The sequence below is a fragment of the Mixophyes fleayi genome, chromosome 6, assembly GCF_038048845.1.
Source record: "Mixophyes fleayi isolate aMixFle1 chromosome 6, aMixFle1.hap1, whole genome shotgun sequence".
Classification (NCBI taxonomy): domain Eukaryota; kingdom Metazoa; phylum Chordata; class Amphibia; order Anura; family Limnodynastidae; genus Mixophyes; species Mixophyes fleayi.
Window position 1 is genome coordinate 99,070,452 of NC_134407.1, and position 27,895 is coordinate 99,098,346.

Below are 27,895 nucleotides of genomic sequence, written 5' to 3' on the forward strand. Positions count from 1 at the left end.
TTTATTAATCCATAAAATATGTTCTCTGTAGCTATTAAATTCCACCTTGAAATCATCCTAGTAATTGGGAAATTATTTTCAATATGTTTTCAGGAGTTGTAAACACAAGGAGAATTAGCAGGAAACTTTGCAGGGAATTCAATTCGAAGCAAAGTGCCATGATCTCCAGAACACTCCGCGGAGACACAACGCACTGGAGTTTTTACTCAAATCTACGATAATTTTCCTTCACATCGCATAGAGATGCGAGGTGAAAAGGAGCTGAGATTCTGTACCGTATTAGCTGGCAATGTGCGTAGTGACATCGAAGCAATGTCAGGCAACAACTCAATGCTTACTGAACATCCCTCTTTATGTTGATACAAGCAGAAGTGATGTACAATAATATATAAGGAATAATTATAATTACAATAGTGGATTACCTGACACTTGCATGTCTAATTTATTATCCAAGTGTAAAACACACATAATGTCTGCATTTAATCATGAGAACCGTAAACAAAACAAAAAACAAAAATAACCCTCACCAAATGAATGAAGCCTGCAGCTGTCAGCCAAGTACTGATAAATATGGAACAAAGGTTCACCAGCTTAATGGAGTTACTGAAAGAGAGGAAGCAAAACATGCATCTTGTTAGGCAAATTACACACACAGCGGAGTACCATCACCTATTGGTGCAAAATTCCTGTAGATGACGCAGATATATGGGGTAATGACACTTCCAATGAAGATCAAACACACTTTTTATATTAACCCTTGCATTGCTAAAGAGGCTAATCATTTTCTGGATATATTGCAAGCCTACCCACCCACGCACTACAAAATGACTTTAACCGGAAGAAAATTGAACTCCCCATTCTCTGCTAGTTACTACAAAAGGCCAGCATGAGAAAAGTCTACTTATTGGCTGGTGGTGGTAAGAAAGGGAGGAGTTGGGGCTCCTGGTTTTGATCATGGTACTTTGGTGGTTCTTTGTGTGGGTGGGTTATTTTTATGCAGATTTTTCAGCTTTATTTTCTCCCCAACTGGACAGATAAAGAATGAAAAAAAGAAAACTATATTTTATATTTAAACAAGTGGTGAATGAGGGTGGTTTGGGTAGTCATGCATTTAATTAAAGGTTATTTAAAAATTGTGTATGTGTGTTCAATTTTGTTTTGTATAATGGGCAGGGGTTTAATGCATCTTTGTCTACTATACTGGGACCACTGGGGTGCCAGGGCGGTCAGTAACTAATATAGGATCTGCAATAATATCAATATACCTACACATACTGTAAGACATGAGGTACACATATTAGCATATTATTATTTTTACTTTACAAATACATTTGAGGTCACCATTTCCAAATCTTTAAGATTTATTTTGTGCTTTCTCTATATTTAGCCTAGATTAGAATAAAAAAAATAGTTTGCGCTGAGCTGCTGCTGACATCTGGGGAAAATCCGGATTCATGGCTTCCTACTAAGTATGCTGCATGGCTGGAAACATCCACAAGATAAATAACCAGCTTTGCTACAATTATGTTCTGCTAAGGCCTATGTATTTCAAATGATAGGTGTATATGGGCACAGAAGCCAAACTTGAGAGAGGTGGATCTTTTTATAGGTACATACATTTTTGCTTTTTACCCATAAATCAGGGCAGTATATGGTGTTTTGCTTTATTTGACATTGTAACATACACCTCTTCTTGTCTCCAGTCATTAGCATGGTTAATGAAGGTTCCTTTGCATTTGAACGTTCCACTGCTACAATGTGCTTCGACGTTCATAAAAAAAAATCAATGGTAGAAGTAGTTCATATTCATTAAGACTATTGGCTAAAGACTCAAATCTATATAAGTAAGCTGCAGCCACATCCTCCCCTATTATCTTACAGAAACATAGATATTTGAAATTTAGCATATAATTGGAAAGTACTTTTCCATAGTGTGTTGTTTGCTATGTCACTGAAATAGATAATTTCAAGTGTTATAATGCTCATGCTCACACCAAAAGCTGATTGACAGCTGGACCCCAAGTCTCAGTGTAACTCTTCAACACTCTCTGTGCCATATGTAATATACTATATGAGGCTTGGTGCTATCTATAGTTACTTAAATGGTAAACTACGCGCTTTCTAAAGACCAAACAATGAAAAGAGAGTGATCATATTTAAGTGATTTTTATACCATTCCTGTGTGCTCATCTTGTGTCTGAGCAAATAAATGACAATAGTTAAAAAATAAATAAAAATAATAATAATACTAATAATAATACTAATAATATTTCTAGCAATTGCAGCGACAGATCCACTGGCTGGCTCCACCCCCTCCTCTGCTTTCAGCTTCACGTGACAAAGTGTTGAAGAATGGGTGATATCTTGGGTTGGGTTAGATGCCACTTTCAGATATGAAAAGGTTTTAAAATTAGCTCCAAGTCCAAGTGTGAGTTATATACACATCTTAGGCTAATCCAGCTGTCAGAGTAACATTTCTGCTTCTCGTCAGAGATGTGGGTCACATCTACTCATTCAGGCTATCAGAACATTATTAATTGCCATTAATTAAGTGTGTCCTGTGCTGCAGATTATTTTGGTAAAATTTAGGGGATGAGGCTTCTTCTCTTGACCCCCAAATCACAACAATATTTAACACTTAAAGCATATATAGAATATACTTCCACGACTGAAACATAATATTGCCTATTGGTTTCAACAATGAAACAAAGCACAGGTTACATAAAAGTCTGGGGATCCTGCATTATCTTGTCCTTTGTCTGACCATTCAGCCATTGAAATGTAATCTTTATTTGGTGAGTTAAGATAAATGCCTTATACAGCTGAAGCCACTGTAATTGAGTTCTGTGTCAGTGTAGGGGTTAAGCTTCTTGCTGCGTTTTCTCTGTGTTATGGTCAGACGTTGATTTCATGAATGGGATTTCATTGTAATCCTAATGCCTCTGTGAATGCCCACCCACTCCCATCTGTTAACCTTGTAACACGCAAAGATCAACAAAATGACAAAGTCACAGACACATGCAGACAACCGGACATCAGGTACACCTAGCACAGATACTGTATGGATCCTGTATGAAATGGGTACACCCACAATAAAAACGATCAGTGGTTTCAATGCAAACCCAGGATTAGATGAAAAAAGTGACATGTATATAACTATCATACAAACACATCAAGAAAAAATACTTCCACTGTCCTATGGCAATTTACAGTAGAAATCATTTTAAATAAAAAGCTGTATATATATAAATGGCTTAGGACATCTAAAACTATACATGGTGAAAATTCCCTGCTGTTTACTTCATTACGCTTAATGTGGTCACAAATGACAACAATCCCACGGTGTTCCATTAGTGGTTAACCAAGGACTGCATTTTCAGTCATCAAAGTCTGAAATCTGGACTGACCACCAATCAGTGACGATTTTGGGCCAATATGGTTTATATCGACTAAATGTTCCAAAAACATTGACAGATGTGTTGCTTGTCCTACAGACAGGGGAAAAATCTGTCCCATGAAAATTCTTGCAAAATATGCTTATGTTTGATAAGCACCTGGGACATTTACATACATTTGTGAATGTTTAATAACTTATATAAATTTAGGATGAATGCTCTTTTTTTAAAAAAAAAATAAAAACATTAATTTTAAATGTTTTACACAGAAGCTGAGTGGTCCTGCCACACTGTAATTATTCAGACTTAATTTCACACAATTTCCTTTATCCTTTGCCGAAAAGTTGAGCATTTCACCAAATATAAATCATCATAAAGACAACATTGGTGGCTTATGATGTTTGCCAACAAGTCAGTCTTATTTTTCTCAGTATTTACAATATGGATAACAAGCTGAGTTTGTTAATTGGAAGGATGCACACGTAAGCTCAAAGTACTTGTTCTGGCATAGAAAACTTTGAAAAACCCACCCAAATTCTAGATATAGTTCCCATTAAAGTTTAAGCTGTGAACTGACAGCGAGAGCGACTAACAGATAAACTGTTGCATTCAGACATACTTTATTCTTTGTACATTCAAGTGGATGTAATAATATATACCCAATACCATTAGCTTATTTTCTCACCTTGTTTTTAAAATATTCAAAAATTGCAGGATTTCGGAAAACTGGATTAGCCGCAGAGCTCGTAGGAACCTCAAGCCTGCAAGAGAGCAAAGATCATGATCAGTCATATATAATAGATCTATTGACAATATTTTCACATGGAAAGTTTGAGTATTAAAATAAAAGTATAAAATTCATATAAAATGTGCAGACTTAGTTGCGCCTTCAAGTGTGTTCTCACTATGGCCACTGGTACATGCGTCCCTTGCACAAGTAAAATGGTGACTACTCATACTGGCCTACTCTCCCAGAATATCCGTGAGGCTCTTGAATTTCAAAGAGTCCTCCTGGTCTCCTGAAAAAGCAGGCATTGCCCTGGAACCTGGGCAGAGGTGAGGCTTAATTATGCTCCCACCTATCGCACAATCATGACATAGGGTGAACTGATGGCATCACCTCTCATACTTTCCAGCTGACCTCCCCTTCGGGAAAGAGAGAAAGAAAATAAAGGTTGGCAAATATGTGAATACTGATTCTTCGTGGCAAATCGGTAAATTGCTTTCCATGTCCATGAATTTATTGGGCAGTGTGATATAACTACACATGGAGCATACACAAAATAACTATAGTCCATCCACATTAAAGTGTCGGGGTGGAAGTCTTTAAGTTTTAATTCCATAAATAAACTTTAATTATATGGATCCAGTTTCCCTTCTTCCCCTTTTATTCATTATTCCAGGGCCAGGACTACCACTAGGTGACCTAGGTGCCAAGGTATAGGGTTATGTTGGTACAGCATGGCACCACACTCCCAGTCCCATTGCTCCACACAAGGTAAGGTAGGGATTTGCAATGCTCCACCACTTTTTAAACACTACTATAAAGCTCCAAATATATTTTCTGCTTTTACACACATAATACTAATATTTGCAGTATGCCTGCAAGGAAATTGGTTAACAATAAACACATTATATTCAGTAGTACTGTTGCCACCAGACCAGTTGTGGTGCAGATACATGGCAAAAATATGGCAGATATATGCAAATGAGAAACAGACGTCATAAAAATGTTCATGGAATCAACATAAAAAACTCAATGGGGCTCATTTAGAGTTAAGAAAAAATCTAAAGTGTGTAAACATGCATCTGAATAATCAATGGTGCAAAGCGTAGAAATGCATTTTTTTGCTTGCAGGTAAAATACTGCTGATTTAGCCTGCAGCATACAAATACCAGCGTCCTACTTTTCACAGTGCGGTTTAGAGTTGGTCCAGGACGCAAACCCTTCCCAACTCTAAATCTGTTTTCACGCAACATGGGTTTACCAAGGTGCAAACTTGTCGCCGGGTGAATTGGTGATACCTCACAACATTCTGACAGTTGAGACAAAGGTGCTGACTGTCTAGATGGTAGTGCAGGCCTGTCCTTTCTAAACCGGGACAGTTACTATATATGTACTTACAGTATAACTGTATGTGCGGCTCCTGGCAATGGCGTCATCATTCATCCATAAAGGAGGAGTGACAAACTGAACATCTGGTTCTGGTAATGATCTAAACTTAATTACAGTAATGTTATATTGATCAACATAAGGCCAATTATTTTAAATTCTTGAGTACCATCTAATTTATTTTAGCCACTGCAGAATATCCTAGGGCACAAGGTCTTTCTGTGTAGCAAACCAGTTGGGTTGATGATATTTTCCTGTCTTCGCTGTGTGCTAGCAAAAGGGAGCAAATTGCACCATCCAGAATAGGAATGTTTTTTTTTATTACACACAAACAAAAAGTATATGTTTTTGTTTCTTTACATTTAATGCCTTCTACATTACCTTATTAAAATACTGGGACACTGTGTAGTAAGGCAGGCAGCTGTATAGTTGTGGTGATGTGCAGCATATAGTAACTGATAGTATGTAAGTAATATATTAGTACATAGTAACTAAGCAAATGGTTAAATGAAGCTGGAAGAAAGACAATGGAAGATATCTTAGCTGGTGAGTCAATTCTCATTAATGTATGTGGTTTGTGTAGAGATATGGCTAAGAACTGGATGTGTGTTATGATTGGATGTATGTTACATTTTGAGTTGGCGTATGTTGATCTATTCTTGTAAGATTTTGTTATACATTAATGAGCAAATAGAGATTCCTAGAGGCGGGTTTCCAAATGCTTAATTTCTGAACAAAGCAAAAACAAAAGCTTGGCGTAATAAGTCTACACTTTTTTTTTTTTTAAATCAAATAGTTTTTTCTGTAAATAAGCACATTTGTGCCACACTAGAGTCCTGCCACTCATGACTCCAGGGTGGCTGAAGGAAACTGAGCAACAAAGTTTCATGCACTGATTCTAGTCCCTGACCAAATCATGTCCCAGCATAACAGCCACTGACATGACATGCGGGGGATGTAGCTCTAGAGCAGCTGGAGAGTCCAAGGGGCGATCTGTGTTTGGTAAAGGATTATGTCCGCCGCCATGAATGCATCTAATAAATAATATGTATTCTACGTTTGTACTCTGTTTTAGTATTGTAATTACCCACAAGACTAATTTCCACATTCTATCAGTCTTCAGCATGAGTTGACAGTGCTTGCTCCATCCCATTCCTGTCCAAGTATTGGACATGTTCTCACCAGCAACCTGCAAGGTTAGCTCACAGTAGTGGTAAGTGACAAATGACAGCTAGGAGCTTTTTCCTTATTCTACAAAGCATTCAGTGATGGTGATGGGGGAGTACCCCTAATGCAATCACACAGAGACGAGTCCTGCAGCACATGCGTTGGAACATTTGTGGCGGCCCCACACTCTCCAGGGTACTAATAGTAATACCATGGACTTGCTGTGTAAAGAAATGTGCATTTTACAACCCCCCTACCCCTTCTTTTTAAGTGGCATGTTATTATTTCATCATGCCTGTGTTGCTCACAAGATAATATGGGGATTATCAGGATAGAGGGATGCTGAGGGGGACAGTGGGATGTAGAAGGGGATTAAGTGGGCAATGAGGATGATGAGGAGGAGGGTGATTGGGCTTGACAAGTGAGAGGGAGATAGAGGATTGAGACGAAAAAGAGGTATGCAGCGCTGCGGAATCAGTGGCGCTATATAAATAAATGGTGATAATGATGTAGAGATTGAAGGGTATAGAACATTATCATGTGGATTGAAGGTGTTTAAATGTCTGTGTAAATAGGGTGAAGCTATGTTTCTAGTCTGCTGTTTTCAAATTTGCCTGACTGCTTGAAACCTGCTTTATGACACAAGAAGGGTATAATGGAGGTAACGGACTGGTATTGCGTGCTGATTTTGACCTCCATACACATTTAAATTAATTTCTAAGGTAATGATAAAAGAAGAAATCAATGCATAGCCACACAATTTCCACTGGGATCCCATCCCATAATTGATATCACACAGTGCCCTGCAAAGGCAACCTCTGTTGGTGGAATGTACTTACACTATCACTGACTTATATAAAATGAGTCTGAGGTTTTAGTTAAAATATGACCAAATTTATCTAACTTTAAATATAAGAACCAATCAGACTGCAGGATTTTCAGTTGCAACAAAATAAAAGGCTGTACATAAGCACGTAGGTGCTGAAACTTACATTATCTGCTGTAACTAAAACTATAGCGTGTATAATTGAATTTGGTAAATTTAACCAAATCTTTGAGAGAAGAAATAAATAATGTAATCTTTGATAGGTAATTCAGCAATAGAATGTGGGAATTATTTGCATAACCTTCATCATGCATCTCACACCTTATGGCAACTAAATGCAACATGAAGGATGATAGTTATCTAGGCCATTTTGTAAATTTAGAAGAACCTCTTTTTTTAAGCTCCAGATTAAAATGCTTGAATCAAGGACAATGACAAGGGCACATTCGATCCTGGGTTATACTAAACCCTGTTGTGTGTCAATCACTTAGGGACCAAGCTTATGATTATCTGTAGGTAAATAAGATCAGATCAAAAGAATGTAATAAAAAGGAAATAAATAAAAATAGAAATCCACAACATGGTTTCACACAAACAGAAGCATATACAGTACAGAGTTATTTGGGTCATTGCAATGTGCAAAGTTGCTTGCTTTATTTAATAGATTTGGCAGAAAACATGATATTTTGATATCAAGCCGGTAATTTTGAATGCATTTAAAGATGCTAAATGCAATCAACTAATAACAACAAAGTATATTCCACAAATTAGATGATTTGCAATCGTTGTATTGATTTTTCTGCTGGTGGTAATTTCATGAATTTTAATAGCACTTTTGTCTGTTTGCCCAACACTATCTTTAAAAATGCCTGGACATCATATGGTTTCATTGAGATTACAACGACTTTACAAGATACAGTTGAATAAAGGTTCCACAGAATACAAAAACAAAGTGAACAAGTACACACGGACAGGTAAAGGTAACATTGGGCAGCTGTATGACAAAAAGCTGAGTTTAATCCCACAAGCCCCTGTGTATAGCTATTTGCCACTTGAGTACAGTGCTGGCCTTAGCAAATGTAAGTCCCTGCATGATACCCTTTCTGCCCTTGCCATCCCACAAGAAGGGACACGGCTGTTGGTACTGGCATTGTCTACTCTCATCCTCCTGTTCCCTTCACTCTTCCCCCCACTGGTACACTTTCCTCTACTCCGTCCCAGGAGCTCTCTTAACTTAACTACAGGCAGCTCCTCTTCTGCATTTTTTTTTCTAATATAGTGGTCCCCTGATATTACCATAATACCAGGGCCACCAAGAGGACTTTCGAGCCCCGCTACCGCAACTGTTTGGGCACACTTCCATAGCCCCTCACCAGGTTGGTGGCTTCTCCCACTACAAAGGCAATCCAGGGCAACCAGGAAGGCGGGCACTTTGTACCTGCTCCTCCCCCCCAAGCGCACGTGCATAATACTAGCAGTGCCCTAGGGCCGATGAGGCCACTGGAGCAGTTAAGTGTTGGACCCTGTGCAGTGCAAATCCCGAAAGCTAGCCTTGCTTTAGTGGACTACAAACATGTATCCTAAAGTTTTATCTTTCTACAAATATAAAATTAATAGTGGGTTTAATGCTAGTACTATGCATTTATGTATGCAAATAGAGACCATTATTACTAACACCACCACACCATTTTCACAAAAACAATCAGAATGTTTAGAAACAACTTAAATAACATGCTTATTTTTTCACCAGAAGAAAAATAAAAATTGACAATAAGTTGCAAACCATATTTACGTTGTATAACCATCTCTTTGTAAAGATTATAAAAACGATAAACACAAATAAAACCTTCGTTTATTCAATACATTACAGTTGTAAAAAATATAAAGGCACTTAAATGATGTTGGCTTTACATGTGACAATACAGATTATTTTTCAAGTACAATAATCTCTGAAAAATGTGAAGCAGTGACCTTTTATTTACTGGAAAGGGTATTTTTTATTTTTTTTTAAATGTACACTACATGCCCCAGCAGCTCTTGGATGGCGGGGTATGCTGATATTTGCTTGGGTATGTTGGTACTTGCAGAACTGCAGTTTAGGCAGACCATGGCTTGCTGGGACCTGTAATACACCTGCAAAAACTACTTTGAATTTTTTTTTAACTGTTAGTTACTTGAACACCCACCTGCAAGGGGTGTAGGGAGCAGCTTTTGTGATTTCAGCACTGGGTTGATTTATTCTACGGAGGTGGTGCTCATTTTCTGTATGCCCAATGCCTATATTCAGCCCTGTGCTTAACAGGCTAGGAATGAGTTACGTTATAACAGGGGGAGCCTATGCTGCGGGATTCTCTGTCACCAGCCCAGCCTGGTCCCGTCATGGTATGGGATGGGATATTTTTACATATACATTTGAAAATGTTTAGACAGATTTTTTAAAGACAGATTTTCATATTGTAAGTAACCCATTCACTAGATGGACAATAACATAGCAATGCATCTATTTGGTCATTGTTATAACATGATCTCTATTTAGGTGCCTTGTTAGTTCTTAAACTTGTTGTCCATATGTTGTATATAGGTTATACAGTTACATTTACAGTTACAAAGTATATGAAACAAAGCAGCAGTTTAAAAAGAGGCAGACCCTCTGGAAACAAAAGGAACACATAAAGGGATACATTTAAATATATAGAAGATAATACTCCCACTCTGAAATATAAAAATATTAGAATTCTCCAATCTGTTCCATGACTATTTTAGAGCATGAGGCTGAACTAACAATTCATATCATACTCAATTCAATACATATGGTCGAATGTTACCACCAGGATGTTATGTATGGAGTACACATGCATCTATGAGAATGCCAAGCACATCTTACCCCAGTAACAAGCCACCCTATAGCAGGAGGCCAAGGATTGGAACCATCCAGGCGTTTCCCTTTTATCCCCTCCACCAGGACCATGCCCGGCTTTGACTCTATAGCCATTCTGGTACAGGTCTCCCAAGGATTTCTTGCGCCTCCTTGTAGTTCTGTATACTTCGCTTCTTGTAGTCCCCTCTGGAGCCCGATAAACTAAGATCTTGCTGGGAATCATGTCTCACACAGGTGTAAAATTTACTCTGCATGTGCTCTGATGTCAGGGAGTATGGAGTGCATCCCTTGTCCTCAGAAGATGTAGATCTTATACATGAACAGATAGATTCTGCTGTCCAAGCTAAGATGGATCAAGGCACCTCATACACCAGTGTCCTGAATGAACACTTCTAAATAGCAAAGGAAAGCATTGCTAGTTTAAGGTTTGTCAGAGATCATGGAAAAATCCTGGAATCCTTTAGAAGAGAGTCAAAGCTATAGGGAGGAAGAGAAATATTTCATGCAGCTTCAGGATACTAGTCTGCACAGATTCTCAACTGATCCTTTCCTGTGTAGCGCTTTAAAACCCCCCTATTTGCTATCAGAATATTAAAGCCTAAGCTCCTTTTGGACACTCTATGAAAGTGTGTTCTGGCTATAGCACCCCCTCCCACAGCTACACGTGCCAATCCTCATATCCAGCTGATGAGGGGTGTAAGTAAGATTAGCAACCTCCTGCATCCAACAGGAAAATAACAGGAGAATATTACTATAGAAATGCATATATTATTACAGCACTGGATGCTATATAATAATATGGTAATTTACAACAGTATCACTGCTGCAATGCAACATTACATTTAAAATATATAATAGTTTAAACACATTCTCTAAAATTCCCTAGCAAACACCAGTGTTTCTGACATATAATTAGTAAGGGCTATTATTTCTAGACTTAAAATACCCTGTAGAACTGTTAGTATTTGAGTGTTCTGCACATTTTTATACTGGTGACATAAGTATCCGTGAAAATAAATCAAATAAACATGAAAAGGCGAGGAAACAATGTATACCTAAAAGTATTTTCAGTATGTCAAGCAACGAACAAAACAAGCAAAAAACTACACAATATAGCTGTAGTTAAGGAAATGGGAGCTTAACTGCACAGATACCAGCCCTTGCACGTGCTTAGAAGAGAAGAGCGGGGTATCAGAAGTATTGACTGGAATTGCTGTGCTCCCCTTACCTCCAGGCCCTGTAGTGTCTACACCGACTGCAGTGGTGGTAGCTGCACCACTGCCCAAGCGTGACACCCAGGCAGTGGACAAGAGGGACAAAGAGGAGTGTAGAGTTGCCCAAGGTGAGAGAGATGTGAATAGGGGTTCGGAGACTATAGAAGGAGTGAAGATGCTCCGGTTTAAGAATGTTGAGCTTTAAATAGCACTGAAATGTTCATGAGGAATAAACCAAGAGACAGATGGACATACTACGGATGAAGGTATAAAGCAAGAAGAGTAGAGGACTAAGATTTCTGTGACCCAATGTGGTAGAGAAGGAGCAGTTTGATAGGTAGGAAACGAACCAGGAGAGATCAGTACAGAATGGCGTAAAGTATGTACAGATAGGAGAATAGTCAAAAGGTAATGGTGTCAAAAGTGGTAAAGAGGATTGGGAGAATGAGCATGGACAAGTGACCCTTAAACGCAGTATACAGAAATTATTTGGCAGTATCAGTGGGAAAACACAATTGGAGTGGGTCAAGGAGGGAGTGAGAGGAGAGAAAGCTAATGAGCTTGTTACAGACAAGCCACTTTAACAGTCTAGAGGCAATTGTGAGGAGAGACATTGAGATGTGGTTAGGGAGAGAGGCAGGGTCAAGAGGAGAGGTGAGAGGAGCATGTGTTAAAAATAATGAAAGGGGAGAAGCCGGTATATAGAAGCAAATTGAAGAGGTGGGCTAGATGCAGGCAGGTGCTGGGGAAGAGGACGCAGAGAAGTTGATAGGGCAGAAGAGGTCAAGAGAGCAAGTAGAGGAAGGAGAAGATGACCAAATAGCAAAATCTTAATTCCTCTAGAAGGGGTAGTGGGTAGAGGGGATGGACATGAGTAAAGTGCTTGGCAGAAGGTGATTTCTTGACGGTTGGTGTCAATTTCAGTGGTGAAATATGTGACAAAGTTGAGAACTGTAAGGTAGAAGGGGAGAGTTGAAGGAGTGGGCAGAGGAAGAAGTTGAAGATAGAAAAAAGGAGACGTGAGGTGGATGATCAGGTGGAAACTTGAAAAAAGCAAAGAATTAAATTTGATGAAGTGAACGTTTGAGCGAGATTCCTTCCAGTAGCACTCAGCTGTAAGGGATTATTTTTGCAAATAGCAATTTGGAGAGCCACAGCTGGGGATTAAACAGTGGCGGTTGTGAATGGTGGCAAGGACAGACGTTTCTAAGGCTGAGGTGAGAGTGTGATTATAGAGAAATGAAAGAGTGGTGAAAGTAGTAAGTGTTGGTCACAATACCATTCATTTTGTTATCGTAATATTACATGTTAAATAGGTATCAAACCAGAATGCCATAATGATATGCTGTGACAGAGCAGAGGTGGGTCTATCCTTTTAGTTATGGGGAAGCGGTTTCCAAACCCCTCCCAAGGCAGATTGTTACATGACCCAGCTCACACCTCACACCACGGTCAGTTACATGGTCCAGCTCACCCCTTGGACTCTCCAGCTGCTGTAGAGCTACATATCCCCCGCATGTCATGTCAGTGGCTGTTATGCTGGGACATGATTTGGTCGGGGACCAAAATCAGTGCATGAAACGCTGTTGCTCAGTTTCCATCAGCCACCCTGGAGTCATGACTGGCAGGACTCTAGTGTGGCACAAATGTGCTTATTTACAGAAAAAAAAAAATGTAGGCTTATTACGCCAAGCTTTTGTTTTTGCTTTGTTTAGAAATTAAGCATTTGGTAACCCGCCTCTAGGAATCCCTATTTGCTCATTAACGTATAATAAAATCTCACAATAGAATAGAATAGAGCAATAAAAAGTTTAAACATCTGTGCTTGCGAGCACTTACAATACAAACCAAAGTCTGTCATATCATTTAGATTTTAATAGCAGATGAAAAATATGAGGTTTTCTTTTCTTGCCTGTTTACTGAAGAAAGTGAAAACTGTAATTTTGTCAATTATGGGTATAACTGAAAAAGTAAATACATGCAAAGCTTTGATGCACTTGAAAGCATGCTACGCTCATAAGCATACTAAGTTGGTTCTTTGAAAAAAGTTGATAATGTAACCAAAAGCACACAGCTAGAGAATAGTAATACAACAGTTTGTTATGCAGTTGTACACATATCTTTAGAAGAGAAGTTTTCCTTTAAGAAGTAGAAACTAGAAAAGTACTTATTGTCAAATACATTTTGTCTACACCGGAGGGCAGCATTTCTCCAGAAATATTTCCTACTACGAGAGAGGGTTATCAGGCTTTAGTGTTTTTTTTTAAATAAATATAGTGCCTTTATGGCATGATCATTAAGTAACTTTAGATCTTATAACAGTAGCCCTGTTCTAATAAGACCTCAAAAAAAAGTGATAGAGGGCGATTTTTGATGCCAAGGAGAAGCACAAATATATACATCTCCTTCTCTACTAGCAGGATCATCTTAACTCTTAACCCCCTTCATTAAAGCACCATTCCTTAGTACCAGCATTTTACTCTATATATGTGCATCATTTTATTATTAAACAAATTTAGGAAATAAGGGAACAAGTGAGATGAAGCGTTTTGGTTATGCATCAGGTATTTCAGTTTTAAACTTTTAGTTCTGTTGCTTTAAAGTGTGCATATGTGGGAATCCAGGTACGCTGGCACAAACAGTTTCTTATTGAACCCCACAAGCCAACAAAAATTCAGCCTGTTGGCTTGACAAGGGGGCCCAACATGGTGTCACTTGTGTCCCCAGCTCTTTCCAGGTTTATGTCCCTGCTCAGAATGCTACCGATACCTTTTTCTCTGACACAGACATTAATTTGGTAGAGAAGGGCTTCTGTATATTTACTCCAATAATGCAATATTCACATCAGAGTGACAAAGACCATTAGTTGGACAGTTAAGAATTAAACCTATCCTCTGTGTAACATGTTTTGGGACTATGTTCCAGTAGGTAGAATGATCATTCTGTACTGTGTATTTCTCTATGACGGCTTATTAGGACTATATTATGGAATGTTACGGTGTATGGTGCTATATGGTGTCATAGACCTGCATGTGAAGGTGTATGGTGTAATATCATCATCATCATTTATTTATACAGCGCCACTAATTCCGCAGTCCTGTACAGAGAACTCACATCAGACCCTGTCCCATTGGAGCTTACAGTCTAAATTCCCTAACACACACACACACACACAGACTAGGGTCAATTTGTTAACAGTCAATTAACCTACTAGTATGTTTTTGGAGTAGGGCAGCACGGTAGCGTAGTGGTTAGCACATCTGCCTTACAGCACTGGGGTCATGAGTTCAATTCCCGACCATGGCCTTATCTGTGAGGAGTTTGTATGTTCTCCCCGTGTTTGCGTGGGTTTCCTCCGGGTGCTCCGGTTTCCTCCCACAGTCCAAAAACATACTGGTAGGTTAATTGGCTGCTAAACAAATTGACCCTAGTGTGTGTGTGTGTGTGTGTGTGTGTGTGCTAGAGAATTTAGACTGTAAGCCCTAATGGGGCAGGGACTGATGTGAGTGAGTTCTCTGTACAGCGCTGCGGAATTAGTGGCGCTATATAAATAAATGATGATGATGATGATGATGATGAGTGTGGGAGGAAACTGGAGCATCCGGAGGAAACCCACGCAAACATGGGGAGAACATACAAACTCCTCACAGATATGTGACATATATTGTTTTTGTTCAATAAGTTATATGGTGGTCATTAGGCCATGCGGACTTACTGTATGTTCTGGACACTGAGCTGTATATGATCAACAGTTGGTTTTGAAAGGCACAGTGTAGATAAAGCAGAGTGATCAATCTGTATTGTAAGGAACCCCTAGATAAAATTTACACAAACTTCAACACAAAGGGCATTTCCAAAAACACCCTTTCTCCTCCTTATAACCGCAAAATATATGTGCATTGTACAGTAGCATAACAACTGTGTGTAGATTCGCTGCGTAGGTACCTAGTATTATACACTTATCTTCGTAATCGCCCGTTGTACCGTTGTCCGTAATGTAATGTATTTATGAAAGGTAATTATCTAGTTGACTGTTTAATTATATGTTAATTGTGCAAATTCTATCAAGGGGTTCCTTAAATTGCAGCCAGATGGTTGTTAAACTTGATGGGAGGACCTAATGCCCTGGTCCAAAAGAGGAAAGCTTTGGCATTGATCAAACAATGAAAGGTAGCCCAATAGCAAATCAAAAATCTGTTCTTTATTTTCACGTATGCCTTTATATTGTCTACCTTGTAGGTTCTTGCTTAACATTTGGCCTGTTTTCCGCAATGTCTGGCCCTGCGGCATACTGTGGCATCTTACAAATCAACAATAATAATAATGCGCAGGCCATGTTGCTTTTACTGTCATAATCACAAGTACAAGGGAAAATTAATTTTTTTGGGGTAGGGGGGAGTGGGCAACATGATATGGAAGAACAATACAAGAGGGTCATTATACAGAGATTGATCAATGCAGTGGGGTATGGCATGGGGAGCACCAATATAAGGAACTCATGATATGGTGGCTAATCAATTCAGGAGGGAATGACATGGGAAGAAGTCAATACAGGGACAGCATTAATACAAGGGATGCCTTGATTTCTCTGACCAAGAAGTTCAAAGTGTCAGACAGGTCAGTAGGAGGCAGCCCAGTGATAAGGTATGGAGTGACTCAGTAAGCGACTGTCAGTTAGTCTGCCGAGCAGGTAAGTGTGTGTGACGGGAGGGTTGTGTATTGATGTAATGTGGGGATGTTGTTGTATATATATATATATATATATATATATATGCAACAGAAATACAAGCAGGGCGCCTTTCAGTGGTATATTAAATATGCAACATGGGATAGAGCAATAACATGCGTACCGTGAGGAAAATAGCGTTGGGTTTTGTTGGGAAATAGTGGAGTAGTCTTTGCTGTACTTGTAGTCCTCCAGAACTCCACCGATCAGTACAAAAATGCGGAAAGAGCAAACATAGTATAACTCTGTGGTATTTTTGGTAGGGGCAGTATCACCAATAACCCCACAATCCTATGGGGTGTGTGGGATTGGTATCCCAATATTACCAATTTATATGACACCCATATAAGTGCAACACAGAAAAACATGTAAGTCTGCGTACCATATATCCTGAAGTATCCCACTTCTGGATAAAATTAGAACATGTGCAACACCAATGACTCCCAGGTGTAGAGGTTTACATCTAGCAAGATAGATATAAGCACACACACCGGCAGCGAGTGCAATGTGGCGGCACATATATTTCCACACCTCCTGTTGATTTGAACCCTGAATGCTAACAAATTGATGCAGGCTAGAACATAAGGTCACTTTCAGAATATCTTCCAGGACCACTTTAAATTCCCAATTTGACATCCCCTGGACACTGAACTACATTCGCTGTTGTCCTATCAATCCTGTCCTATTGCAGCTTTCAGTACAGCTGAGTATGTAGGGTGTGATGGTGAACTTGCGGGGATGTCACAGGGAGAACTGATCGGTACACCTGCTATTCAACAAAATACAATGTCAACTCTTATTATTTTAATAAAAAGGCAAATAGCTTTGTGCTGTGATATTCTGGTGATCCAGTGTATTTCAGCTTAGTAAGCGAATATATAAGTAAATTTTGTTTGCTACGCTATTTATAGCGCACTAATTAAATGTTTTGCTGAGAGTTAATTTAAGATATATGAGGACTAACATTATTTAAGAAGTGTTTGTCCTTTGCATAGTTTCAGTAAGTAATGGTTGCAAGATAAATCACACAGGACAGTATGTGGTCAAAAAAGAAAGAGTCCCCCTCCTTCCAGCATGTCACAAAAATCAAACCCAAGTTTACTTTTGTTAAAATAAAACAAAAAGTTGGTTTTTTTTCAATTGTATTGTACATGGCGATTTTGAGACTCGGAAACCAAAGTCTACTTTGTTATATTCACGCACTAAAATGTAATATTTTATTACTCCGACCTGACAAAATAAAGAGTTATAAATAAAGCGCTATGGTTGAAAGATTGTAGTCGGGACATTTTAGCCTTAAGATGATAGAAAAAAGGCTTAGGAGGAAAAGTATTGTCTCCAGCTCGTCACTTAGAAATAGAACACAAAGTCTTACTTAAAAAAAATGTCAAATAAAAGGAGATGCAGATTGCTAAAACTGAGGATCTGGCAATAATCAGCTTTTATAGGTACAAGTTGTGCTTTCTTTATCTTTAGAAGAGCATTGAAAATACTTTTTCATTAAGCAGACCAGGCACTAGGAAAATAAGTCTACATGAAGGCAATCATATTTGTACAGGCAACTGTGAAAGATGGTCTTATCTCTGACGGCTAGTGGGAGTCAGGGCTCGTACAAACAAGATAATTTTCAATCTCCTTACCCTTACATACAATGCTCTTGCCAAGTCCACTGCTTCCTACATTTCAAACCTCATCTCTATTCACACTCCACCCCGCCCACTGCGATCGGCCAATGATGGTCACCTCTCTTCCCCTCTGATTACCTCTTCTCATGCACATATTCCAAGACTTGTCCCGCGCTGCCCCCCTCCATTGGAACGCTCTCACTTGTTCCATCACAACATCCCCCAACCTGTGCAGTTTCAAACAGGCATTAAAAACCCAGCTATTCTTAAATGCCCTTCAGTCATCAGCTTAACTACTCACCTTGTCGGCTACTTCTCCCTCTCATCCCTTCTTCCCCCTTCCTCTCTCGTTCCGTGTGACTATCTCCATATCACTCTTGCATCTTCAATTTGTTTGCCTCTCCCTTTAGATTGTAAGCTCATTTGAGCAGGGCCCTCTCTCCTGCTGTTTCCAACACTTTTAACTTTGCTCTCCAGCTACTCAGCCAACCTCCTCTTGGACCTTCTGCCCTTTGTCTCCTCTCGCTTTTCTCTGCACCTACCAGTGGCTCTTAAACTGTCAGCCGCGGCCACCCTCTTGGGCACAGGTTTCCAGCTTGTGCTAAATATCTCTCACCCTCAACCTTTCAGCCTGTCTCTTTAGCTGTGCTTTGAGCTTATAGTACTTATTGTTAACTGTACCATGCTGATTAACCTTGTAGTGTCCTATTGTTTGTTTCTATACAGCGCTACGGACACTTTGTGGTGCCCAATAAATAAAAAATTAATAATAATTACCTTAGTGACAGACCATTTACGTCTATGGTAAATGCTATCTCTGTACTTAGTGACACCCAAGATGCACCAACAAAAGTACCTGCGCAAATTCAGGAATATTAGGTTGAGTTTGGCATAACATGGGAGTGATATATAGTTATAGCCACTTTAGTTTTAACAGTAGATACAGCAAACAGCACCTGAGGAAAAGCAGTACTTATTTAACCATTGTGTAGAGAGAGAGCCTAAGAGAGTGACTCTTTCATTAAGTTGTACAATTTAAGTCATACCCCATCCAAGCCAGAGGATGACAGTATACTGTATTTCACAGATGCCAATACACTATTTTTCGTACCACTTATTTGCTTCATTAATCACTCCTCTATCATACTATCTCACAATACACCACGGTGTTGTCTAATCATGAATCATCATCTGTGCCCACCTTATGCTTATGCTGATCATAAAGCTCTGTGTAATATATTATTTTAATTAAATATTGCAGACATAATATGCTGTGCTTTACAATGGCCACATGTTTATTTATTCAAACCGGGCCCTGCTATAGTGATGTTCACTACCTAACGTCCATACTACTGGCACAAAAATGCATTGATACCAATATTCTACAGTTAAAATTTTAATATCTGTAATGCTATAGCTGTAAATGACTTCTGTCACAGACCAATCTAATTATAATAATATGCAATAGGTAGCAATGTAATGCCCATTGCAGTACCACATATTTAATTGTAGAATTGGTCAAAAAGATTATGTAGGGCATATTCAAACATATAATATTACATCATGAATGTGTCAACATATCCCTTATCAATCTTGTGTAGGAAGAAATTAACAATTGCAATGACTCTAGTTACAATCAATGTATCCTATATATAGGTAAGCAATATTTTCTTTAAAAAAAAGAACATCATGAAGACCTCCTCTTGCATCCTCACAGCTTGTAAAAGCAAATAAAGTATATGTTAAGTTCTAAAAAAAAAAAGAGGACTATAGTGGACAACTAAGACTATGTTTCTAGGAAAATTGATCACCTGCAATTGTTCCCATAAGATAGAGGTCAACTGCTTGAGGAGTCATTGCTCTCCCTTCCTGTAAGCCTAGGTTCAGCCTGGAATTCCTTGACAGATAATCATATCCTAACCTCCACCTCATCCTAAAACCAACCTCTTCCCAGAGATGAAACATAAATTGTCCACTAAAGCCTAATGCCAAACACATCCTTCCGCAGCATTTCAAGACATCTTCTAACTGAAATAGTTTAGCATTATAATGGTCATGCAATGTGGAGTCTGTAAGAGTCACTTGTACTACTAACACACTAGTCCACAGGTGTGTTTACAGTACAAAGTAATTATTTTTCACTTACCCAGCCAGCTTCTGTTTAAATAAACAGACACAAACACAGGAGGCACGGTAAAGAAATCAACCACAGAGTTCACCTCCAGCCAAAACCACAGTTTGTCATTGGCAGCGATGAACTGTGAAAAGACAAGAACAGACAAAATTACATACTACAAGGCCTGAAGGTTTAAATTCACAGTAAATGCAGGGTAATTTGAGGTCCTGAGTGAATTTTGTCACCGTCCACTATGGTGTGCTTCACATTTAGAGGGGAATTCAGATGGCCGCCAAGTCATCAACTAGATGTCTGGCTGTGCAACTTGCCGACTAATATGGTACAGAAATCTCCCATCATTTTCCCTTACACCTCTATGGGACGCAAGGGAAAATGAGCAGAGATATTAGTAAAAACTCCTACACGATATGTCTCTGTGGACCGTCCTATAGAAACATTGAGTCACCTTGCAGCCAACTGAAAACCTCCCTTGTGTGTGAACAACATGTTGACAATGGAATATAGTGATTCAGTCAAATGGCATCCACAGCCCATCTTCTAACATTTGTCATGAAAGAACATGCTTGCAAGATATATTCATAACATTAAAAGTACTTGGAGGAAGGATTCATAAACTGTCCTAAAACAAATGCATACAATTTACAATGGAGATCTTTTGAAAATACTGTTTAAAAATTAAAATTAAAAAACTGTTTAATACTTAAATTAATCCATATCTTGACCTTGGGATTTTAATAGCATTCTATGATTTTACCTAGGCACCCGGTTTATACAAATAAACTGAGAGTAGAGAAAAACCACTTACCCTCAGGCCAAAGTATAACAGAAAGAAGATGTTGAAAGCCATGTCTATCTGGAGTGTGAAATCCTTGTAGAAGTTTTGGCAGGTTTCAATTGGGCTGGAAAAACAGAGAGATAACAATGTCTATTTTGAAGGATTTAAAACTGAACAACAAGAAAACAACATAATAATACAGAACAGCAATTACAACTGTACATATAAAACAATGTGAGATTTAATAGAAATTATTACCTTGCTGCAGTTTATATTCAGAAATAGTGCTTGGCTATATTCTTTTATTGCAAAGCATAATGAAAAGTCTGGTAAAAACCGTACTAATCTGTCTCAAAAGAAGTCGCTTGGAGAAAGCAGTAGATTTACATATTGGGTGGAAAAAAAGTTCCAAATCCAAATTTTCCATATTTTACATTTATACATATTGATTGACTGTTCTCTTTAGAATATCAGATCTTGCAAGATCTTGTTGCCGACAGCCCAGGCTTCTGACTTTCTGGCAGTTGTAGCCCTCTCTCTGCAAAATGTTATATCACAAGTCCAACTACAACTTCCAGAAGTCCATGTACAAGTCACATGGTATAACTGGACCAGTGAGCAGTAACCGCAGGACTCCTCAGAAAGAAACAGCTGTTGACTCTGGTGGTCAGAGAGGGGGAATTGCATGATGCAGCAGGACCGATGCTTAAAGTGTGTAGGAAAGTAAAGCAAGGCAGGTGTGTATTTTATGCGCTATATCTTTAATTCAATCATTATCATATATTTGATGATCCACTTTGTTTGTATGGTTTGACATGCCCTGAATTTGAAAGTGTTTGGGCATAATGTATTAACCTTTTACGTATTGTAATAATAATTGTATATAAATGTACATATATAATGCTGATTATTAAGAAATCATTAGTGTTGACATTTGATTTTCAATAACTGGGCATATAAATAGGAACAAAGAAACGTCACAAAATGACCTGATTTTTGTGTTGTTTTTTTTTATCATTTTCCATCAGCTTTCAATTTTTTGATGAAATACAAAATAAAACACAAACCTGGTTTTGCCAAAATCAACTAAATAACAACATTTGAAAATAGTTTGGGAAACAAAACAAAACATGGGATGGTTCATTCATCTCTAATTGTAAGTGCTACTTTTTTTTACGCACTTTTAGCAAAAAAACCTGAATGCAGCATTATACAAAAAGCATAATAAGAAAAATATCAGGCAAGAAAGACCTAGAGGACATGATCTCATCCCATCAAACAAAGCCCAGATCTAACCAAAACCTCATCTGTTTTGCAAATCTTTGTCCACTTAATTTTGCTAAAGGGGCCAGGTGTGATATAATAAAGTATTGTATTTTTCATGATCACTGATGTATTTTTATGCATACCCTAACGTATAACAAGTTAAAATTCCTAATTTAGCCAGAAATGCTATCAATATTGAAGATATGATAATTAAACAGTTTAAGAAATAAAATATTAACTTTTCTTAGGTTTTGTTTTCTGCGTTAGGCTTTTTCATTCAATCTAAAAAAGATGGGAATCAATTCCAAAATAAATGATTTGCTATACAAATGGTGAACATTAATCAGATCAGCAAAAAAGCAGGAGTGCAGATTGAATAAGTATGCTAACATGTCAACCGAAAGCTGCAAAAGATTGTAGCATAGAACTTTCATTTGTATTCTTGTCTATGCTTCTATGGACAGCAGAGAATGATGACGTTACGATAGTCAATAAGATTAGTTGCTGTGCTGCTTGGTATACTGTAGCAAGGAGAGAAGTGACAAATCTTATGGACGGCTGCAAAGCCTACGTGAAAGGACGTCCTGCCTGGTCTATAGCCGTCGAAGATATTTTTCAATGTGCCATTCTAAAAGGGGTTCTGCTCCTTTCAGGGAAAACCACACACATAATGCTGCAACACACGTTTATTTACATGACTGTAAATCAGAACTTAAATTATTTGGCATACACAAATTTGTATTAACATAAAAATAAAAAAAAAAAACACACAAGAAAGTATGGTATGTGAACATAAGACCGATTACAAATGTTTTTATGGTCTATAATCACTGAAAGTGGTAAATGTAAATTTCATATCATTTCTGTTTGTGTAGACCAGGGGTGCACAGCTTTTTTGCTTCAAGGATGGCATTAGGGGAATGTATTTATTTGAAGGGGACACAATAAAACTTAACTTGCTAAAACATAGAAAATACTTATAATTTATTAAAGGAACAGAGGAACCTCATCCTCATTTATTTGTAATGTGCCATAAAACTCTGCAGCACTGGAAAGTCAAGAGTTTTAAATCATACAAAATACAAATGAAACATAAAACAGAACAAGTACATACGCTGACAAAAGAGCCGAAGAGGGTAGAGGACCCTCCCTCAATGATGATATTTGCATAATTTTAGCTCCGCCCTCGCAGTGAAATGACAAGATTGCATCATTTTGGCAGGGGGGAGCAATTCACCACCCCTCCATGATCTCCCAGAGAAAAAATTGAAAGTAGACAAGTATGCTTTTAAAATTGTTGAAAAAAATCTGTCCATGGCGACAGACAGTGCGTGTGCCACATCACATAGGGAGCAAGTCATGCCCCTCCCCTGTGACACATTTTGCTTCCCTCACATTACTAGTGATACATGCACCCACATCTGTAGTAACACCCTCCATCACCTATGTAGTAAAACATTTCCCTTCTCCTCCCTGAAGCAAAACACCCTCCTCTCTCCCACCTAAACTCCCTGTACATGTTCTGCCTCCTGCAAGCCACATGTTATCCAGACCTTTGGCTATACTATTATTGCTAAAGGAAGAAAAAGTAAAGGACTATGGAGCCTATTTATTAACAAGTGGTGATAACAATGATCTTTTTTCATCAATTGCCTCAGTAGAACTGAAAGCCTAGACTTAGATTTTCAGATCCACTTGGTGGACAGTAGAAAATGAAATGAATGGTTAAAAATAGAAAACATGCTTTATTTAAAGAATCTTGAAATGGTAATAACTGAACAAGGATTGCAGTACTACAAGTACCTCTGCAATCCTTGTTATATAGGCTTCCATATAGAGAGCATGGGGAACCTATTGCCGGCGACACCCTGTGAATCATACAGCCAGCAAATGTACTGCTGTCATGAGGAGTAATGCCCCTTGGTACATAGGGCAATGCTTACTGGCAATAAAAAAAACAACACACGTTTTTGGAGACCACAGGGCTTTTTCACCCACTGATAAAAATACCCCTATATTACAACTTGGGTACTGGAATTGATTCTAGTTTATATAACCTTCGAACTACAACTGTTTTCCTGTTCCTCTACGTCATGTACATTACCTGGCTATCATTTCTTTTTAGATATTTATAATGTAACGAGCAGCACAATTAGCTCCCTTTGTCAATTGATATTAGTTAATTCATCATTCTGGCGTCACAGGGAGCAGCTGGGAACTGTAAAAGCTGCATAACAACACTCAAAACACATCAAAAATTAAATTCATATTAAATTAGAAAGCAATGTACATAATATCAGGAATAACTACCAATAAAACTGTCTTGATTCATTCACCACTTGTCAGGATTAATAACTCACAGGTATTCATTTTAATAAATATTAAATAAATGTAAAATTAAATGCAATTAATTTTAACCACAAGATAATATGTTTCAGTCCAATTCCTAACGGCGAAATTCTCTTTGCCATCTAGGGTAAAGACAAAAGAGAGAGGATTTTAGACAAATATACATTTAAAAAAAACAAAAACAAAAAAAAAACACGAAGAATTAAAATAATCCAGCATGACCTCTCATTTAAATTAATTCTTCTTGTTCAGTGCTTGGCGCATACTTGCCAACTCTCTCGGAATGTCCGTGAGACTCCCGAAATTCGGGTCGGTCTCACGGACTACCGGGAGAGCAGGCAAGTCTCCCGCATCCCGAACCTGCCTGGCCAAAATGACACGATTCGCAGTGTATCGTGTCATTTTAGCCCCGCCCCCCGCAACAAGACGGCATTTCCGTCACGGAGGTGGGGACAAATGCTCCGTTTGGCCGCGCCAGTCCCCTCCCGCCCTCTAGTCATGCCCCTCTCCCGGAATACCCGAAAGTTGGCAAGTATGTGTTAGGGAAAAGAAAGGGAAAAATGGGGTAGTGCTTATTTCAGATGACATCTATAGTAATAATAAATCTATTGATTTATCTGTGCTACACACCCAGTTTGTACAAATGGCACATCACAGAGGTTAATTCTTTTGATTTAGTATTAAAAACATGTTCTTTTGCATTATGCCAATGTGCAAAGCAGAAAATGAATTTCAAATTTGTCTAACCTCATCTCTTGTAGCTCAATTCAATATTTTGTGAGAACAGAATTATTGGTATGTGTGCTTGCTATGATGAATAAAGGACGTGAAAAGTATAATTTTAGTCAATACTCCACCTCCCACCAACTACCAGTTACTGTGAGGGTCTCATGTGAGGGAATCCCAACAATTCAGAAGGTCTCATCCCAATGCAGTACCAGGTAATATTCCAGCAATGATAAAATAGACAACTTAAACACCAAAACAGCACTGTGTCTCTTTCTAACACAGGAACTGATTGGGCAGAGGCATGGCACTGTGCAACCAGTGACTGTGTTAGAAGGGAACACAACGCTGCTGGCACTCCACTGTCCCTGTTTGTCATCAACATGTGAAGATTCAGTTCAATGCTTGTGGGGGTCAGGATTGGAGCAGTGTATCGCTAGGCCACATAATAAAATTCGGGTAGGGGCCCAGCAATGCTGTTCGCGCCTTCAGGCCCCTTCTGAGCATGCGTGCTCAAATGCATATGTGGAACACTGCTGGGCCCCCACATGTCCTTGCCCTGTAGACATCACAATGCCTGCGCTGTGGTGGTGTCTAACATAGGACCCCTACAGTTCTGCTATTTGGTGGGGGAGGGGGATACTGACAAAAAATGTACTTTTCATTGAACATATCATTTAAGCATATAATTTCCCGATCCATCCATCACCAAGAACAATCATGTGAAACTCTCCAAAAGACTTGTCTTGCCAGGTTCTTGGGGTTGCTATATAGTCTAATTATGGAGCACACAAAATGAATAGCGATTCACAAACAGGTAACTTGGATCAGACCAATAGATTCACTGCATCTCATACCTAAAATTTTATTTTAATTTTATTTAGAAAATATTTAAATGTAAGTGTTGCTAATTTGTTTTTGTTCTCTCCACTGCTGTATATCTGTATATTTTTAATTCCCAACTACATGTAAATGCCAACAAATGTTTATCACATCTAAAGGTGTAGTACATGTTTCATATTAGGCAAGAGTAAGATATAAACAGCACAATTTTAAGACAGCAAAAATCCTTATTATATGATTTCAAAGTACAGATCCTGACAACCAGTCTACAATATCTATTTTATTTCTAGTTAGCACATGCAATTTAAACTTAGAACATTTCTGAGATAAAGGGTTAAGCTGATAATGTCTATTCTCTGGGTTTTCTGTGAGTTGTCTCCTTAAAAGCACCATTAATGAGTCTTAGCTACAGCCAACAAGGCCTCCAAGAAACCATCAATATAATGAATGGGTCTGTCCCTTCATGAATAGCTGCAGTATAATTAAATATGTCTCTATTCCAGCATAACTGCATCAAAATCCCAGGTCTTACATCTTAGCATCTGCAATTCTCAGAGACACTACCTCTTTGCAATAAGCACTTCCTTTGATATCATCGATGTATTCAGGGAATGTGTTAAAAATTCAATGTAGCCCAGGTACATACAAGATAGTCAACAGTGTACATGTGGAATTATTAACAATATGCATCAAATAACTAAAATTTGTTCCATCATCAACCTTGGCATATAAGGTAGTTTTGTTACCACTCAAGGCCTGATGACATATAATCTGTAGCAACATTAACAGATTATCATCAACATGAACAAGGTTGCTGTGAAAACAAGACACAGCTTAATACTTAAAGTCAAAAATTCTATAAATGGGTCGTGACTACATGGTCTTTCTTGGAATTTAAAAATATCCACTTGGCACTGAAAGGTTTGCAATCAAATAGATCTATGTATAAATCCTAAGAGATTAGCACAATGTAAGGAAAGAGGGATATAGGCAGTTGCTTTTCAAATAAGCAACTCCATTGTTGGAGTAGTCTATCTTCTAGGAACACTAATTACGTGGCAAGCCAATGAATAAATGCTTGACCAAATGGGTGTATGGAGTATGACAGACGGCATGTGTTTGATCCTGTCTGAGGCTAAAATTAGGGTAGATGTTTATGGTCAGAGATTGCTAAATTTAATTAACAATGTAGCACACATGAAACATAGTATTACTCAACACCCAATGACGCAGTATAAAAGATGTACAGTGCAGGCACCAACATAAAGTTATAATTCCTTATATTTTGACATTGGGCATTAATGCATTTCTTGTAAATTACAATTACTGAATGACTTGGGGGAGTATTATTTATTTTGAGATAGAGTATCATTTGACAAGTATTCTTTGCATTGTAAGCGGTTTACCCATGAATGAGATTAAAGCTGTTGCGCACACAAATGCAGGATGTATTTCAAAAGCTACAGTCCTACCTGTATGGACGGGATTTCACCATTATTACAGACCATCATCCTCTACGCTGGCTGAATAGATTTTCTGGGGATAATGGAAAGCTTTTAACATGGAGTTTGATTCTGCAGCAATATAACTTCAACATTCAACACCGAAAAGGCACAGAACATGGAAATGCAGATGGATCTCTCGCCAAGAGGCAGAAGTTGAGAATGGGTAGGAGAGACAGTGACAGGTCACAGCTCTTCGTGCCCTAGGTTTAGGGGGAGGTGTGCCGATTATGTAATGCACCTAATCACTGATACTTTTCCCCTGAATATTCATGAATGACCATGTATATTGTCTATGTAACCTTGTAAAATAATGGCAACGTGTGCTTTGCTGATTGACATGAGTTTGACCT

The 27,895-nt window shown here is 38.4% G+C and overlaps 1 protein-coding gene across 13 annotated transcripts in view; it reads right to left on the reverse strand.

The window, feature by feature from the left end:
* Positions 1 to 27,895, reverse strand: part of KCNMA1 (potassium calcium-activated channel subfamily M alpha 1) — a 407,193-nt gene that overhangs the window by 145,325 nt on the left and 233,973 nt on the right. For all 13 annotated transcript variants that reach the window (XM_075217090.1, XM_075217089.1, XM_075217100.1 and 10 more), the window contains exons 4-7: positions 20,887 to 20,980; positions 20,091 to 20,202; positions 4,081 to 4,156; positions 528 to 603 (exon numbers count right to left, since the gene is read on the reverse strand). In XM_075217090.1, coding sequence (XP_075073191.1) covers positions 528 to 603; positions 4,081 to 4,156; positions 20,091 to 20,202; positions 20,887 to 20,980 — 358 coding nt within the window. The remainder of the gene's footprint in view (positions 1 to 527; positions 604 to 4,080; positions 4,157 to 20,090; positions 20,203 to 20,886; positions 20,981 to 27,895) is intronic.